We start from the raw sequence: 18,378 nt of genomic DNA on the forward strand, positions 1-18,378 counted from the left end.
CCTGAGTTTGCAAACTGCCTGAAAGAACAATTCTAAAAGGTGTGTGCTGCCCCGGAATGCTGAGTACAGGACTGGTCATCCCAGCTCAGGAAGGATAATGCAGAACTAGAGGGGGTTCAGAGAAGAGCGATGAGAATGATCAAGGGCCTGGAAAAAAATCTCATATGAAGCAAGACTGAAAGATTGAATTGTTTACCTTAGAAAGGAGACAAATAAGTGAGGGGATAATAAAGTATATAAAATAATGAATGATGTACAGAAAGTAGACCAAGAACTCCTGCTCTCTCTGTCTCACAACATGGGAACAAGGGGACATTCAATGAAATTAAAAGATGAGAAACTTAAAACCAATAAAAGGAAATACTTTTCAAACAGCTTGTGATTAAAAAGCAGAACTCATGGCCACAGGAAATGGTTGAGGCCAAGAACTTAACATGACTAAAGAAAGGGCTGGAAGTTATACGGATAGCTAGCCCATCCAGAGTTGTAACTAATGACAATAAACATTTTGGAAATTATATTAAAGGGTTTATGACAATCTCTAACTATTAGAGATCAGGATAACACCTCACACAGGGTACAGACTATACCATATCTGTTCGTTGTGGGGTTCGTACACCTTCTTCTAAAGTTTCTGGACCTCAGGTCTGATCCTGTATGGCAATTTGTATTATGTTCCCTATTCATCACAATCAAATGTTGACTCTGAAGCCTAATGTTAATGCTTTAAATGTCACTGCTGATCAAAGCACGCGAAAAGGGAACTGACAATCAGATGGTATTGCAGCATGCAAATTATGCAGGAACAAAAGGGGACAATCAAGAAGATCTGTGCAGTTTGCAAGTCAAGTTTAATAATTGCTGTTTGAATGAAAGCACACTGCTGATCAAAGCAGTGTCATAGTCAACTGGTAACTTTCAGTCCTTTTCCATGCACCATTTTTCTTGCATCATGATGAAAATTTCTGATTTCAGAAAATGAGATGATGGGGGGGGGGTTAAATGCATTAAAATAGATGGTAGAGCAAAGATTGACTGATGAAATTAACTAAATCACAGAAGTATTAGTCAAACTAATTCAAACTAAATAGTATTAATCAGACTAATTCCTGGTCCAAGTGCTAGAGGAACCAACTAGGGGCAGAGCTCTTCTTGACCTGCCGCTCACAAACAGAGAAGAGTTAGTAGGGGAAGCAAAAGTGGATGGGAACCTGGGAGGTAGTGACCATGAGATGGTTGAGTTCAGGATCCTGACACAAGGAAGAAAGGAGAGCAGCAGAATACGGACCCTGGGCTTCAGAAAAGCAGACTTTGACTCCCTCGGGGAACTGATGGGCAGGATCCCCTAGGAAAATAACATGAGGGGGAAAGGAGTCCAGGGGAGCTGTCTGTATTTTAAAGAATCCTTATTGAGGTTGCAGGAAAAAAACATCCCGATGTGTAGGAAGAATAGTAAATATGGCAGGCGACCAGCTTGGCTTAACAGTGAAATCCTTGCTGATCTTAAACGCAAAAAAGTGGAAGACTGGACAAATGACCAGGGAGGAGTATAAAGATATTGCTCAGGCATGCAGGAGTGAAATCAGGAAGGCCAAATCACACTTTGAGTTGCAGTTAGCAAGAGATGTTAAGAGTAACAAGAAAGGTTTCTTCAGTATGTTAGCAACAAGAAGAAAGTCAAGGAAAGTGTGGGCCCCTTACTGAATAAGGGAGGCAACCTAGTGACAGAGGATGTGGAAAAAGCTAATGTACTCAATGATTTTTTTGCCTCTGTCTTCACAAACAAGGTCAGCTCCCAGACTGCCGCACTGGGCAGCACAGTATGGGGAGGAGGTGACCAGCCCTCTGTGGAGAAAGAAGTGGTTCGAAACTATTTAGAAAAACTGGACGAGCACAAGTCCATGGGGCCGGATGCACTGTATCTGAGGGTGCTAAAGGAGTTGGTGGATGTGCTTGCAGAGCCATTGGCCATTATCTTTGAAAACTCATGGCGAACGGAGGAGGTCCCGGATGACTGGAAAAAGACTAATGTAGTGCCCATCTTTAAAAAAGTGAAGGAGGATGGGAAACTACAGGCCAGTCAGCCTCACCTCAGTCCCTGGAAAAATCATGGTGCAGGTCCTCAAGGAATCAATTCTGAAGCACTTAGAGGAGAGTGATCAGGAACAGTCAGCATGGATTCACCAAGGACAAGTCATGCCTGACTAACCTAATTGCCTTCTATGAGGAGATAACTGGGTCTGTAGATGAGGGGAAAGCGGTGGATGTGTTATTCATTGACTTTAGCAAAGCTTTTGATACGGTTTCCCACAGTATTCTTGCCAGCAAGTTAAAGAAATATGGGCTGGATGAAAGGACTATAAGGTGGATAGAAAGCTGGCTAGATCATCGGGCGCAACGGGTAGTGATCAACGGCTCCATGTCTAGTTGGCAACCAGTTTCAAGCGGAGTGCCCCAAGGGTCGGTCCTGGGGCCGGTTTTGTTCAATATATTCATTAATGATCTGGAGGATGGCGTGGACTGCACTTTCAGCAAGTTTGCAGATGACACTAAACTGGAAGGAGTGGTAGATACGCTGGAGCGTAGGGATAGGATACAGAGGGACCTAGACAAATTAGAGGACTGGGCCAAAAGAAACTTGATGAGGTTCAACAAGGACAAGTGCAGAGTCCTGCACTTGGGATGGAAGAATCCCATTCACTGTTACAGACTAGGGACCGAATGGCTAGGAAGCAGTTCTGCAGAAAAGGATCTCAGGGTTACAGTGGATGAGAAGCTGGATATGAGTCAACACTGTGACCTTGCTGCCAAGAAAGCTAATGGCATTTTGGGCTGTATAAGTAGGGGTATTGTCAGTAGATCGAGGGATGTGATCATTCTCCTCTACTCAACATTAGTGAGGCCTCATCTGGAGTACTGTGTCCAGTTTTGGACCCCACACTACAAGAAGGATGTGGAAAACTTGGAAAGAGTCCAATGGAGGGCAACAAAAATGATACGGGGGCTGGAGCACATGACTTATGAGGAGAGGCTGAGGGACCTTGGATTGTTTAGTCTGCAGAAGAGAAGAATGAGGGGGGATTTGATAGCTGCTTTCAACTACCTGAAAGGGGGTTCCAAAGAGGATGGCTCTAGACTGTTCTCAGTGGTACCTGATGACAGAACAAGGAGTAATAGTCTCAAGTTGCAGTGGGGGAGGTTTAAGTTGGATATTAGGAAAAAAATTTTCACTCGGAGAGTGGTGAAGCACTGGAACGGGTTACCTAGGGAGGTGGTGGAATCTCCTTCCTTAGAGGTTTTTAAGGTCAGGCTTGACAAAGCCCTGACTGGGATGATTTAGTTGGGAATTGGTCCTGCTTTGAGCAGGGGGTTGGACTAGATGACCTCCTGAGGTCCCTTCCAACCCTGATATTTTATGATTCTAAACACAGAAACAAGTACCAAACATACAAATATCAGAGGGGTAGCCGTGTTAGTCTGGATCTATAAAAGCAGCAAAGAATCCTGTGGCACCTTATAGACTAACAGACGTTTTGGAGCATGAGCTTTCGTGGGTGAATACCCACTTCGTCAGATGCATGTAGTGGAAATTTCCAGGGGCAGGTATGTATATGCAAGCAAGCTAGAGATAATGAGGTTAGTTCAAGGAGGGAGGATGAGGCCCTGTTCTAGCAGTTGAGGTGTGAAAACTAAGGGAGGAGAAACTTGTTTTGTGGTTGACAAGCCATTCACAGTCTTTGTTTAATCCTGAGCTGATGGTGTCAAATTTGCAGATGAACTGAAGCTCAGCAGTTTCTCTTTGAAGTCTGGTCCTGAAGTTTTTTTGCTGCAGGATCGCCACCTTAAGATCTGCTATAGTGTGGCCAGGGAGGTTGAAGTGTTCTACAGGTTTTTGTATATTGCCATTCCTAATATCTGATTTGTGTCCATTTATCCTCTTCCGTAGCGACTGTCCAGTTTGGCCAATGTACATAGCAGAGGGGCATTGCTAGCATATGATGGCATATATTACATTGGTGGACGTGCAGGTGAATGAACCGGTGATGGTATGGCTGATCTGGTTAGGTCCTGTGATGGTATCACTAGTGTAGATATGTGGGCAGAGTTGGCATCGAGGTTTGTTGCATGGATTGGTTCCTGAGCTAGAGTTACTATGGTGCCGTGTGCAGTTACTGGTGAGAATATGTTTCAAGTTGGCAGGTTGTCTGTGGGTGAGGACTGGTCTGCCACCCAAGGCCTGTGAAAGTGTGAGATCATTGTCCAGGATGGGTTGTAGATCCCTGATGATGCGTTGGAGGGGTTTTAGCTGGGGACTGTATGTGATGGCCAGTGGAGTCCTGTTGGTTTCTTTCTTGGGTTTGTCTTGCAGTAGGAGGCTTCTGGGTACACGTCTGGCTCTGTTGATCTGTTTCCTTATTTCCTCGTGCGGGTATTGTAGTTTTGAGAATGCTTGGTGGAGATTTTGTAGGTGTTGGTCTCTGTCTGAAGGGTTAGAGCAGATGCGGTTGTACCTCAGTGCTTGGCTGTAGACAATGAATCGTGTGATGTGCCCGGGATGGAAGCTGGGGGCATGAAGGTAGGCATAGCGGTCGGTAGGTTTTCGGTATAGGATGGTGTTAATGTGACTATCACTTATTTGCCCCATGGTGTCTAGGAAGTGGACCTTCCGTGTAGATTGGTCCAGGCTGAGGTTGATGATGGGATGGAAGCTGTTGAAATCGTGGTGGAATTTTTCCAGAGTCTCCTTCCCATGGGTCCAGATGATGAAGATGTCATCAATGGGTGGGGCTGAGCACTGGAGCTGAGCACAGAAAGCCTGTCTCTCCTGTGATCATCATTCCACCCCACAGCCCAGCCCTCCATGGAACCCACGCAGCATGGAGGAGGAATCTGTCTAATTCAAATGCAGAGGAGGAAAAAGCCAGACTGGGGGGAGGGAAAAAGAGGATGGGGCTGAAATGGGAGCTGCAGGGGCAGCGTGCGGAGCGCACTGGCTTCCCCTGCATGTAGGACTCGGAGGCGTGACATGCAGCTGCTTCTGGGAGCCATGCGGAGCAGGGCAAGCCCCAGACCAGCTCAAGGGCCAGATTAAAACATCTGGAGGGCCAGATGCAGCCCCCCAGGTCGTAGTTTGCCCATCCCTGGTTTACACAGAGCTCTTCTTCAGGTCTGGGAAATGTATAGAGTCCTGTAGATCAGTGGCTATCCGCTTTATATCCGTGGATATCTGCATCTGTGGATGCAGATGTATTGTTTACCATCTTTGCAGATATTGGATCTGATGCAGATCCAAATTTTTGTATCCACGCAGGGCTCTAACTGTTAGGGTAGTAGTAGGCATCCTTCAATCTCTAGAGACTATGGGTATGCGCCCCTGAGGGGTAAAGAATTTACTCGGTTTTTATGGCAGCTGCGAACATGGCTAAGAGACCCACTCAAGAGAGACAATCTCTGCCACATCTTTCACATTCAAAGGTGATGTTTCAACCCTTTGGGCTTTGCCTTCTGCAAGTGCTTTTCTCCTCTGCTTCCTCTTGTAACTCCAGAGATCTTTATTGAACTCTTCTTTCCAAAGACTGCAGTCTTGAGTGTGATCTTCCCAGTCATCCACATCCATGTCCATTCCTTTCAGGTCTCGCTTGCACAAATCCTTGAAATGCAATTTTGGGCATCCTTTAGGTTTTTTTTCAGATGCCAATTCTCCACAGATGTCCTCTGGGATGCGCCCATCATCCATTGGGCACACATGCCCAAGCCAATGGAGGTGTCTCTGTTTGAGGAGTATTTGCATGCTGGGTATGTTGGCCTATTTGAGCACCTCAGTGTTGGTGACTCTGTCCCTCCAGGAGATTCCAAAGATTCGATGAAGGCAACGCACATGAAAGCTGTTGAGCCTCTTTTCCTGATGAGAGTATAAGGACCATGTCTCGCTCCCATGCACGATAAAACATGCACGATACACACAGATCTTTGTGTGTTCTATCAGTTTGCTTCTTTGTCATACCCTCTTATTCAGTCTAGACATTGTTGTGGCAGCTTTTCCAATGAGGATGTTGAGTTCTGTTTCAAGTGAAAGATTGCCTGCAATAGTGGACCCCAGGTATATGAACTCATTCACCACTTCAAGTTCATAGTTGATCTTGATGGAGGGTGCTTCCTCAACTCCTTGTTTATCTTTTTTAGGCTTATAGTAAGCTCGAAGTCTTGGCAGGCTTTGGAAAAACTGTCCATAAGGTTTTGGAGATGAGCTTCTGTGTGGGTTGTCACTGCTGCATCATCAGCAAAGAGAAGGTGTTGGATAAGGGCCTCCCAAGTCTTGGTTTTAGATCTGAGTCTTGCAAGATTGAACAGCTTTCCATCAGATATTGTGTGCAAGTAGATTCCCTCAGTTGAGGAATAAAAGTTTGTTTCAGTAGCAGGGAGAAGAAGATCCCAAACAGAGTTAAGGCAAGTACACAATCTTCCTTAACTCAACTATGAATCTGCAAAGCCTCAGAGACTGAGCCGTCATATTGGACTGTGCCATACACGTTTTCATAGAAAGATCAAATCATGCTTAAGAGCTTGGGGGGTGGGAGACATCCAAGCTTTTCTAGAAATGTGACGTGTCCACTTTTATTATCAAGGTCAAAAGCTTTGTGAGATCGATGATGGCTATGTACGGGGGCTTTTTTTGTTGTTTCAGCAAGAAGATCACGTTGGTAGTAGACCTTTCAGCTCTGAAGCTGCACTGTGATTCAGGATGGATTCTGTCTGCAAGGGTTTGAAGTCTGTTCAGGACAACTTGGGCAAAGGCTTTTCCCATAATATTAAGAAGGGAAATGGCATGATAGTTGTTACAGTCGCTCCTGTCACCCTTTTTTTAATAGAGTTGATGATGTTGGTGTCTCTCATTTCTTGTGGTACTTCGCCTTCTTTCCAGCATAGGCAGAGCAACTCATGAAGATTTTGCAGTGGAATAAGTGAGACAGGGGGCTGGTGAAGATACATATAAAAGGTGGAGTGCAGCTCACGGGTTGGATACAAGTTAATTATCGCAGATGTGGATTGGATGTGGATCCAAATTTTTGTATCCATGCAGGGCTCTAGAAATGTACTCCAGAGTGTTACAGCTAAATAGAAGGTAGAACAGATTGTTTAGAATAAGTAGTTAAAACATATTTCAAGGGATCATTCAAGGTGAAGTGGCAAGTTAACACTTGTTCAGTCATGGGGAAAAAAAGGAGGGCAAAAGCTAGGGGGGCAGTGGGAGGTTAGTGGGTTATAGATTGTTGTAATAAGCCATAAATCCAGTGTCTCTTAAGTCCATGATTTTTAGTATCTAGGCTCATCTTTTGAAGGTGTTGTGCAGGTTTCCTTTGGGGATGGTGACTACATAGCAATAAAAAACCCATGGCTGGCCCATGCTAGCAGACTCAGACTCACGGGACTTGGGCTGAGGGGCTGTTTCAGTGCTCTGTAGACTTCTGGGCTCAGGCTGGAGCCTGAGCTCAGGGACCCTTCCACCTTGCAGGGTTCTACTGCCCAGCTCCAGGCCCAGCACAGAAGTCTACACAGCAATGAAACAGCCCCGCAGCCTGGGCCCTCTGAGCCCGAGTTGGCTGGTATTGGCCAGCCACGGGTATCTAGTTGCTGTGTAGACATACCCTAAAAGGTCAGATATAGAGTGATCACTTTGTGAAAAGTGTTCGCTCACAGGATCATGGGTTTTTTGTATCATTCTTCTGTGAGAGTTCATTTGAGAGCATACTGATTGTCTCATTTCACCCATACAGTTATTACTAGGGCATTTAGTGCACGTGATGAGGTACACCACCTCATGGGAATAGCCATGGGTACTAGGATGGTTCCCCAATATACCAACCACTCCATGGGCCACCTTAAAGAATTATATCTGGACAAATGCACCACAAAAGCAATGATATAAACATGTGTGATATTTTTATCATCTGTTCCATCTTCCATTTAGCTGTGGCACACTGAGTACATTTCCCAGACCTGAAGAAGAGCTCAGGGTAAACTCGAAAGTTTGCCTCCCTCACCAACAGAAGTTGGCCCTATAAAAGATATTGCCTAACTCGCCTTGTCTCACGTAAACCTAAAATGTCGACAAATGAACTGTTGGGCAACGAAACCACTGGCACGTCTTTGAGACAACTTTAAAACACGACTCATCATGAATGAAGAGTTGAGCATTGGGATTGAATTTAGTTGACTTCTCAGCTACCTATAATGTGTATTTCATGCCTAGATATCAGGCTACTTTAAAAACAGTTGGATAATCTATAAAAGCAACTCTTCCAATTGAAAATAGCCAGCTAAGTTATTTCCAGTTGTATTAAAATTTACAAAAAATGCTGGATTTTGTGTTCAAAATAAGTGGGGCAACTCCCAAAATGCTGCACAGTGTGTAAATTAGAAGTGAACCATGCAGAAAAAAATCCAGGCAGGTGTTTTTGTTGTTGTTATTCTTCCCTTTCTTCACTCTTTCAAATGCAACTTTCTTTTAACTGCTTTTCATAATTGGTTTCTCATTCAAATAAAAAAGGAGCTCTTTAAGTATGAGAGGTGTCAAGCACCCAGCTCTGGTCAATCTGACCACAAGATCAAGGCCAGTTGTTCTGAATACTGACTGTAAAAATAGCATTGAAATACCATTGTATTTCAAAGATGCTAGATAAAACATTCTCAATTTAAAAGTAAAAAGTTGTTTTTTCTAATCCCAGTTTGTAAATTTGCCCTGGAATCGGAGACTCAAGATAGGTTCTTTTTGGTTTAAGCCCCATCACCAATTAATAAAAGATTCTACACCTCCATGGTAGTTAGCAATACTATTGATGATGTGCTAAACAAGCAGAATCCAGCTCCCTCTTCCACAGCCATTCTTTACTAACAGGAATAAAAAGTAGTAACATCTTAATTTTCTAAGCAAAGAAATCAAGTCAGACTAAAAAAAAACCTGCTCTGAGAGAACATAAAATTTTTAGTGATTTTTTTTTTACTGTAACTCCACTTTAAGGCTCCAATATTCTGCTTAATTCATCAGGTTCATGTGCCATCTGTATTAATAAATTGTTTATATTGGCTGGCCCGGACACTTCCTGGGTACAGTGAATCCAGCCTGTTTCTATAGGTTCCCCCTTCCCCCCCCCCCCACCGTACAGTCCTCGTGCCAACACACAGATCTCCTCCCAGCCACCTACACCCAAAGTTTCCTCATCTGCACAGAAACCCCTATACAACAATCCCTTGTCTGCATGGAAGCAATCTGTGCAGGTCCCTTCCGCATTCTGGGCACACACTGTTCCCCCCACCACACAGCCCCCCCTTCCCTAGGTTGTGCAATGCCCCTACCTGCACACAGCTCCCCCCTAGCCCCCGCTGTGCAGTGCCCAGCACCACAGCTCCTTCCCCCCACCCCCTCCTCCCGATTTTTCACACTTGCTGTCTCATCACTCTATCCCTGCCCCCCATGCGCTGTGCAGTACAGTGATTTCCCTACATCCCCCCCCAGGGGGGGTGTACATCTCCCCTGAATTTCCCCAACACCCCCCACAGTTTTGTGATCTAGTTACATACCAATTTAGTGACTGTTTGGAAATCTGAATTTAAACTGAAACATTAATACACACTTTAAAAGCTTATACAGTGTATGATAAAATATGTGTATCTGAAAAAGTATAATAGATTTGAAAAGTATGAACATAGACTAGCTTCCTTGCTTCCTTACACAGCTGTTGTTTTTTATGATGTCAGTACATTTATTTCAGTGATGTTGGCCAACCTAATAATTTCAAATGATGATTTGTAAGCAAAGTCTAAATGAGCTCTCCCTGACAGCTAGTGATGAGCTGGGGCTGCGGGGAAAGGCTTCAGGGCCAGATTATATTTACATTCACACCTAATTTACCTAGGTATCCAGCAAACAGAGCTGTGTTGTCCAAGTGATAGATTTTGGCTGGGGTTGGGTTACAAACACTTGAATGTATGAATGAACTCTGAGTCTTGAATGTTGTTCTTACTGTATGAGTAAAGGGCAGTAGAACTGTACTTAGCTTGTGATGATTTGAAGGCATCAAGAGAGAGGGTGGGACCCGTCCCTCTCCACTGTTTAAAGACAGAGCTGATTAGGCTCCATAGATAGTCTCTTGTTCTGTTAAGTGACCACTGCAGCTGAAATCACTGACAATCAGGTCTAAGTGCTTGGTCCTGTTGTGGGGACAGTGTTTTTGTGTAAGAGACAGCCTAGACTGCACTAGTAATGAGTGAGGTTCTCTCACTGAGAGCTCAGCTGAAATCACTGAGAGCTGGTGGAACCTCAAGAGACCAACTCGCAGAGGTCACAGCGGCAGGTGGCAGCAGAAGGTGACTGCGCAGGGCCATTGGCAACAGAGCGGTGGAGTGAACGGTGGCACAACGAACAGACGTGGCCAAAGCGAACAGTGAGCAGCTGGAGGAACAAGCAAGGTGCCTTCTTGTCCCCCACCTGGAAGGTGTACTCACATGAAAGCACCTCTGAACTCTGAGTCTCCACTGAGCAAGGACAACACCAGTGAGTGGGGTGCAGTGGAGGGAAAAGTGAGGGGCATGTTAAATAAACATTTGTTTGTTGGACTATATTTTAGTCACTTTGCTCCAGAATGCTAGATTTGTGACTGGGAATGGAAACTTATATAAATATGTTTCCTAGTAGGCCAAGATTTTTAAAATGCATTATTTGCCAAGGTTGTTATCTCACATTGTTGCTATCTTGAGAGGTCATTATGTTGGAGAGTTTCTGTACTAAACATTTTTATTATTATAATTAATTTTTACATAAGAATGGTCAGACTAGGTCAGACCAATGGTCCATATAGCCCAGTATCCTGTCTTCGGACAGTGGTCAAGGCCAGGTACTTCAGAGGGAATGAACAGAACAGGTAATCATCAAGTGACCATCCCCTGTCGCCCATTCCCAGCTTCTGGCAAACAGGCTAGGGACACTCACAGCATGGTGTTGCATCCCTCTCCATCCTGGCTAATAGCCACAGATGGACCTGTTCTCCAGAAATTTATCTAGTTCTTTTTATAATCCTTTTATAGCTTTGGTCTTCACAGCATCCCCTGGCAAAGAGTTCCCTGGGTTGACTTTATATTGTGTGAAGAAGTACTTCCTTTTGTTTTTTTAAAACCTGCTGCCTATTAATTTCATTGGGTGACTGCTAGTTCTTGTGTTATGTGAAGGATTAAATAAAATTTCCTTATTCACTTTCTTTGCACCAATCAAGATTTTGTAGACCTCTATCATATCCCCATTAGTCATCTCTTTTCTAAGCTGAAAATTCCCAGTCATTTTAATCTCTCCTCTTGTTTCATACTCTTGATCATTTTAGTTGCCCATCTCTGTACCTTTTCCAATTCCAATATATATACTTTTAGGATGGGTGACCAGATCTGCACACACTATTCAAGGTGTGCACGTACCATGGATTTATATAGAGGTAATATGATATTTTCTGTCTTATTATCTATCCCTTTCTTAATGATTCCCAACATGGTTTGCTTTTGTGACTGCTGCTGCACATTGAGTGGATGTTTTCAGAGAACTATCCACAATGACTCCAAGATCTCTTTCATGAGTGTTAACAGCTAATTCAGATGCCATCATTTTGTATGTATAGTTGAGATTGCTTTCCAGTGTGCATTATTTTGCATTTATCAACATTGCATTTCATCTGCCATTTTGTTGCCCAGTCACCTAGTTTTGTGAGATACCTTTGTAGCTCTTCGCAGTCTGCCTGGGACTTAACTATCTTGAATAGTTTTGTATCATCTGCAAATTTTGCCACCTCACTGTTTACCCATTTTTCCAGATGAATATGTTGAACAGTACTGGTCCCAGTACTGACCCCTCAAGGATACCACTATTTATCTCTCTCCATTCTGAAAACTGATAATTTATTCCTACCCTTTGTTTCCCATCTTTTAACCAGTTACTGATCCATGAGAGGACTTTCCTATTACCGCATGATAGCTTACTTTTCAAAAGTCAATTTAATTTAAATACATTTAAAAAAAATTTTTTTAATCTAGATCTGTTATGTGTTTTGGTGTAATTTGCATTTTCCTTATGTTAAGTTTGCATTATCCTAACAAAACATTTACTTCATTCATTTTCTTCACATCAGTCAAGATTCTATAGACCTCTAGCATATCCCCCCTTAGTCGTCTCTTTTCTAAGCTGAAAATTCCCAGTCATTTTAATTTCTCCTCCTGTTTCATACTCCTAATAATTTTAGTTGCCCATCTCTGTACCTTTTGCATGTCCAGCATGTCTTTTTTGGGATGGGGTAACCAGATCTGCACACAGAATTCAAGGTATACACGCACCATGGATTTATATAGAGGCAATATGATATTTTCTGTCTTATCTATCACTTTCTTAAAAAAGCAAAGGTTTCAGAATAGCAGCCATGTTAGTCTGTATCTGCAAAAAGAACATAAGCTTTTGTGGGCTACATTCGATAAAGTGGACTGTAGCCCACGAAAGCTTATGCTCAAATAAATTTGTTAGTCTCTAAGGCACCACAAGTACTCCTGGTCTTTTTAAAAAAGCAAACAGAATGTTGGGAACCATTGGCTGCCGCTGCACATTGAGCGGATGTTTTCAGAGAATTATCCACAATGATTCCAAGATTTTTCTTGAGTGGTAACAGCTAATTGAGACTCCTTCATTTTGTATGTATAGTTGAAATTGTTTTCCAATCTGCATTACTTTGCATTTATCAATATTGAATTTCATCTGCCATTTTTGTTGCCCAGTCATCCAGTTTTATGAGAGCCCTTTGTAATTCTTTGCAGTCTGCCTAGGACTTAACTATCTTGAATAGTTTTGTATCAGCTGCAAATTTTGCCACCTCACTGTTTACCCATTTTTCCAGATCATTTATGAGTATATTGAACAATAATAGTCCCAGTACCGACCTCTCAGGGATACCACTATTTATCGCTCCATTCTGATAACTGATAATTTATTCCTACCCTTTGTTTCCCATCTTTTAACCAGTTACTAATCCATGAGAGGACTTTCCTCTTACCCCATGATGGCTTACTTTTCAACCGTCAGTTTAAATTAAATACTTTTTTTTAATGTATATATTTTTTAGAAATCTAGACCAGTTATGTGTTTTGGTGTAACTTGAATTATTCTTATGTTAAATTTGCATAATCCTAACAAAACATTTACTTTATTGATATGTCTTTTATATATGTCATTGATCCTGACACCGCCTCCTCTAAATTCAAACACACACCCCCAATTTCAATTCCTAGGGAAACCACTGGTGCAGTACCTTGTTTGCACACAGCTTCCCGGTGCAATGCCCCCGTGTGCAAACAGCCCCCACTTCCCTAGGTTTGTGCAGTGCCCATGTGCACAAAGCTCTCCCATGCAATGCCCCTGTGGGCACAGAGCCCCCCGAGCAGTGCCCCTCAGGCTCAGTCAGCCCACGCGCCTTTTGCGTAGCAGGCGGGGCTGCCCCTAACTCGGCAGCCGACGCCCTTGCCTCCCTCCTCACGGCGGGACTGGCGGCGCCCCTCGGCCTCTCAGAGCTGAGCGCACCGCCCCCAAGCCCGAGCCGCTGGGCGGAGCCGCCCGCCGCTCTCCCGTCACTGCCGGCCTCCCCCCGTGTCCCCCTCACTCGCTCCCGGGACATCCGGGCCCTCGCTGCCGCTGAACTCCGCCGGGCCCGGGGGGGCCCAGCCCGCCGCACTCCCCGGCGGCCTGGCCTCCTCTCCTTGCGCGCTGTGCTGCCCGGCTGGCGCGCCGCGGGCCCAGCATGGGGGGCAGCCGCTAGGGAGCCCCCTGCTGCCATGCAGAGTCCCGCTGCCCGGCCTGGGTGAGGGGCCTGCAGCAGCGCCTGGCAGAGAGATCCTGGGCCCTAGGGGAAAGGGGCTGCCTCCATCCAGCAGGAGACAGCCCTGCCCCACCCCGTCCCCCCTTGGGTAGGGGCTGGCTTCACCTGCTGTTTGGCCCTGACGTCAAGCCAGTGCCTGGGCCATGTTCCCACACCCCCTGGCTCCGGTGGCAGTGCGGGGTGCAGAGATGGGTGCCCCCTCTGTGCGCCGGGTCGCGGTGCCTGCCAGGATGCGGGGCGGCAGTGGCACCATGCTGTTGCCCTCCATGCTCATGTTTGGGGTGATTGTGGCTTCCAGTGGCCTGCTGCTCATGATTGAGAGGGGCATTTTGGCAGAGGTGAAGCCACCACCACTCCATCCGCCACATGGAGACCACGCTTGGAGGAGCAGCGGTGACACCAGGGCAGTGGACCCCGAGGACATGGATTACCAGGTGCTACAAGATGTTCGTAACCGGACAATCCGCACCATGTGTGGGCAAAAGAACATGCCTCACAGCATCTGGGAGCTTTCAGGAGGTCAGAGGAAAACAGTGCTCAAACACATCCTGGTCAATGATAAATATCGTTTCTTATATTGCTACGTCCCCAAAGTCGCCTGCTCCAACTGGAAACGAATACTGAAAGTTCTGGATGGAGCGCTGGAGAATGTGAATGTCAAGCTCAAAATGGACCACAAGAGTGACTTGGTTTTTCTTGGCGACATGAAGCCAGATGAGATCAGCTACCGGTTAAAGCACTACTACAAATTTATATTTGTTCGAGACCCGATGGAGAGACTTTTATCAGCTTATAGGAATAAATTTGGAGAGATCAAAGAGTACCAGTTAAAGTATGGTGTGGAAATAGTAAAAAGATACCGAAAAAGCACCAGAAAATCTGCAGGAGATGATGTCACCTTTTCTGAGTTTCTCCTATACCTGTTAGATGAAGAGGCAGAGAGAATGAATGAACACTGGATGCCCATCTACAACCTATGCCAACCCTGTGCGGTGAGGTACGATTTCATTGGATCATATGAAAGACTGACTGTGGATGCAAATTACATTCTTGAACATATTCAAGCACCTTCTTTTATCCGTTTCCCAGAACGACAATCATGGTATAAGCCTGTGACTCAGGAAACTCTACATTACTATCTGTGTAACACTCAACGTGGGCTTATAAAAGAACTGTTACCAAAATACATTCTGGATTTCTCATTGTTTGCCTATCCTCTTCCAAATATTACTAGTGAATTTTGCAGACAGTGAACTTTTTCTGTTTGCTGGTTGGTCTATGCTAGAATCTTATGCTGATAGAATAATGTTGTGCATCATTTTTATACTGGCAGAAGCTCTAGTGTAAGCAGTTGTATCGGCATAAAAATACTTTTGCTGGTGTAGATTATTTCACTCAATAACCTGTGTACAGTCTACTGGCAAAAACACTTTTATGCCAGCATAAATAGTGGCTACACTAGGAGGGTTTGGTGGTTTAGCTACACTGGCAAAAGCTACACTTTTCTAGTGTTGACAAAGCCTATGAAACAATCTGTGTCCTATGCACGTTTCCTAATTTTATACTTTTTAAACTTTTTAAAATGTCAATATTATATGATATATAGCCTTTATAACTAGAATATCTTTGTACTGTTCCAATTTTACAATGTCTATGTGCCGCTGAGTTAAGCACAATAGCTTTTATATGTCTTTTTTTAAAACTTCTCTTTACAGCACAAGACAGTGAATATTTGCAAAAGAATCAGGGAATGGATATATTTTAAACATAAAGCATTGTTCTGCTTTTGTGGTCCAGGTTACATTTTCTGGGACAGAATTACCCACAGCATCAACTGTATTAGCTGGTTTTTAAAGTTACTGCAAGATAGTTAATTGTTCCGAGTTTGAACTGGTGGAAGCAGTGATGGCAAATTCTGAGATAAAAGTATTTTGTAAACTAGGCCTGAGTATCTATAGTCTTTACACTTGTGGAGTGCATCTAAAGCTGACAAGTCATTTCTTGTTCTGTGATGTAGCAGTGCCTGGGTTGTGAAGTATTTTATTTCAATATTGAACCACTGTTGTATTCATAGAAAAAGTTAATGTGTTCCTCTTGATACAAGATGTTAACTCAAAGACAATTCACTGTTCATTTTATTTTGTGTGATTAAAGATCTGAGAATGCCAATTACATACATAGCGAAACTAACATTTGGTGTAGCAATGTACTTATTACTAACAAATTCTTCTTTTGTCCCTCTTTTTTTTTTTAAAGTTATTAAAATCAAGAGTTTCTTAGCCGTTTTAACAAAATTTAGAGAGTAGCTTATAGTGGTTATTTACAGCCTATGGAGAAAAAACAAGAAAAAATGCTTTATGCAGCTGCATTCGATGCTACTGTAAGTAAATGCTCAGTTCTGCTTTTTATATGTGCATGACATTTTCATAGCTATTTATATGTAAGAATTATTATTCAACTTTAAAAGTGTGGATGATAATGTTCAGATTTGTTCATGACAGTTTATACAGTATCTACATTTTTAATAAAATTTATACATATTTTTTTCTGTGGCTTGGTGCTTTTCTTTCAGTCATGGATTGTTGTTGTTGTTATTATTTATTTGTATTACAATAGCAGCAATGCCCCATTATGCTAGCCGCTATACAAACATATAACAAATAAACCGTCCCTGTATTGAAGAGCGTACAATCAAAGAGTAAGACCAAAGAGAACAAACAGGTGAATAAAACAAACAGATGAGGGGGAGAACAAGGAAACCATTAGATAATACTAGTCAGCATGAAAAGCAGTGGATACAGCAAACCATATGCCTAACCATTGTCCAGTTAACCTAGAGTGATGTCGATAGATGTTAAGATACATCATACAGTTTTTTATTTCCTAGAAGCACCTTTTTGTAATGTGACAGGCATTTTAAAAAATGTTCTTTATAACTTCTTAAATACTGCCACCTCTGTAGCTAGATGCACATGCTGTGTTAATATTCACTGTGCATATATGGCATGTCTCCTAACAGTGTGGCCTGTAAGGCTGTCCAAGGGAAGTGGTAAAAGCCCACATTTCAAGCAAGCCTGGACAAAAGCACTAGGATATATACACCTTTACCCCAATATAACGTGGTCGTGGGGAGCCAAAAATCCCTACCACGTTATAGGTGAAATGCTGTTATATCGGGGTAGTGGTGGTAGTGCTGCAGCAGTGATTTAAAGAGCTCAATACATACCTATATTTCAAAATACTAGCTGTAGTCCCTCCCTCTAAATCTACCCTGTTTTTCTTTACTCTATTTGTTTGTCTGTCATATCCATATTCTTTGATCAGCTTGGCTCTCACAGATGTGGTTAAGTTGTAACCTTAGTTATTCCTGAGGCGCTCCATTGATTTCAGTGGGAATGCGCAAATGTGATGAACAATAGAATTTGGATCTTGGTGCTGGAATTTATCAAAACTTCTAGAAATGTCTGGATCATTCCCCAGATAAAGGCGGCAGATATTAGTCAAGAGTTTTTGTAAAATGGGTGTAAATGATGGAGCAAAGCAAGTGTAATTAATTTTAATCTCTGAATTTATTTAAACTGAATACACTGGATGGAACTCTCCCTCTCCTCCCTGTTCTACACCTACATCTATGAAGGCTGAGGGATTATCACAAAAATGTTCTCTTGTTTGGCTTTTTGCTTTTTTACTAAAAAATTAATTTAAAATAGTTGTAAATGTTTAAAATGCTTGTTGGCTTCCATGCTGCAGCTTCCCCTCTCTAGACAAGATTTGATTTCTGCCCACAGAAGGGTCAGTGTTTTGCTTTTCTTTGAATCTCATACTCCTGTGCATTTGCTCCTGTTCATGTTATCAATCCCCTTTTTTCCATTTAAGCCAAGAAAATTACCCCCTTCTCAATTTTTTTTTGTATGTTAATGCAGTCAGGAAATTCAAAGTTTGTTACCTACAGCATGAGCATAATTCTGTCACTGAATGTGCTATAAAATATACACAGGTATGCAAAATACTGAATAAATTTAAGGGAGACAAGTTATGGTTGCTGCCATGAGCTGAACTTGATTTCCCTTACTTTGTCAGGATTGCAGTCTATCCTGGCATTATTGATTCTGTTTGCTTTTAATTCAGCATACTGCAAACTGTGGTCCACTGATCACAAAAGTGAAGAATCAGTCAGTGCTCAATTAATGATACTTCCTGGTCCTGTTGTCCAAGGTTTTTAAGATTTTCTGAAGCATTTTTTGGCCAACTAAGAACAAAAACATAAGCTCCTTCTGCCTGCTCCATGTCTTTTCTTTTGTCAGGTGTTTCTTTGCTGCAAATTAAATCATGATCAAATACGATAAATGATATCAAAATAGTAGAGGTAGCAAACACAGAGGAGGCTAGAACTAAGCGGCAGGCAAACCTGGAAAGCCTAAAGTTGTGGAGGATGTAAGCAGCAAGGGGGGCTTTGGTGCTAATAGAAGTAAAACTGTCACCA

At 43.1% G+C, this 18,378-nt stretch overlaps 1 protein-coding gene across 1 annotated transcript; it reads left to right on the forward strand.

Annotated features, from left to right (window-relative positions):
• Window positions 1–13,755: 13,755 nt before the first annotated feature.
• CHST14 (carbohydrate sulfotransferase 14) lies at window positions 13,756–16,438 on the forward strand. The gene has a single exon (XM_030559472.1). It carries the CDS (start codon window positions 14,039–14,041, stop codon window positions 15,146–15,148), a length of 1,110 nt encoding a protein of 369 aa, XP_030415332.1. The 5' UTR covers window positions 13,756–14,038; the 3' UTR covers window positions 15,149–16,438.
• Window positions 16,439–18,378: the final 1,940 nt, after the last annotated feature.

Source organism: Gopherus evgoodei, chromosome 4 (genome assembly GCF_007399415.2).
Source record: "Gopherus evgoodei ecotype Sinaloan lineage chromosome 4, rGopEvg1_v1.p, whole genome shotgun sequence".
Classification (NCBI taxonomy): Eukaryota; Metazoa; Chordata; order Testudines; family Testudinidae; genus Gopherus; species Gopherus evgoodei.

What these genes read in the sequence shown, in the direction of transcription:
- CHST14 (XM_030559472.1), top strand. Translation starts at nt 14,039, where the DNA reads ATGTTCCCACACCCCCTGGCTCCGGTGGCAGTGCGGGGTGCAGAGATG.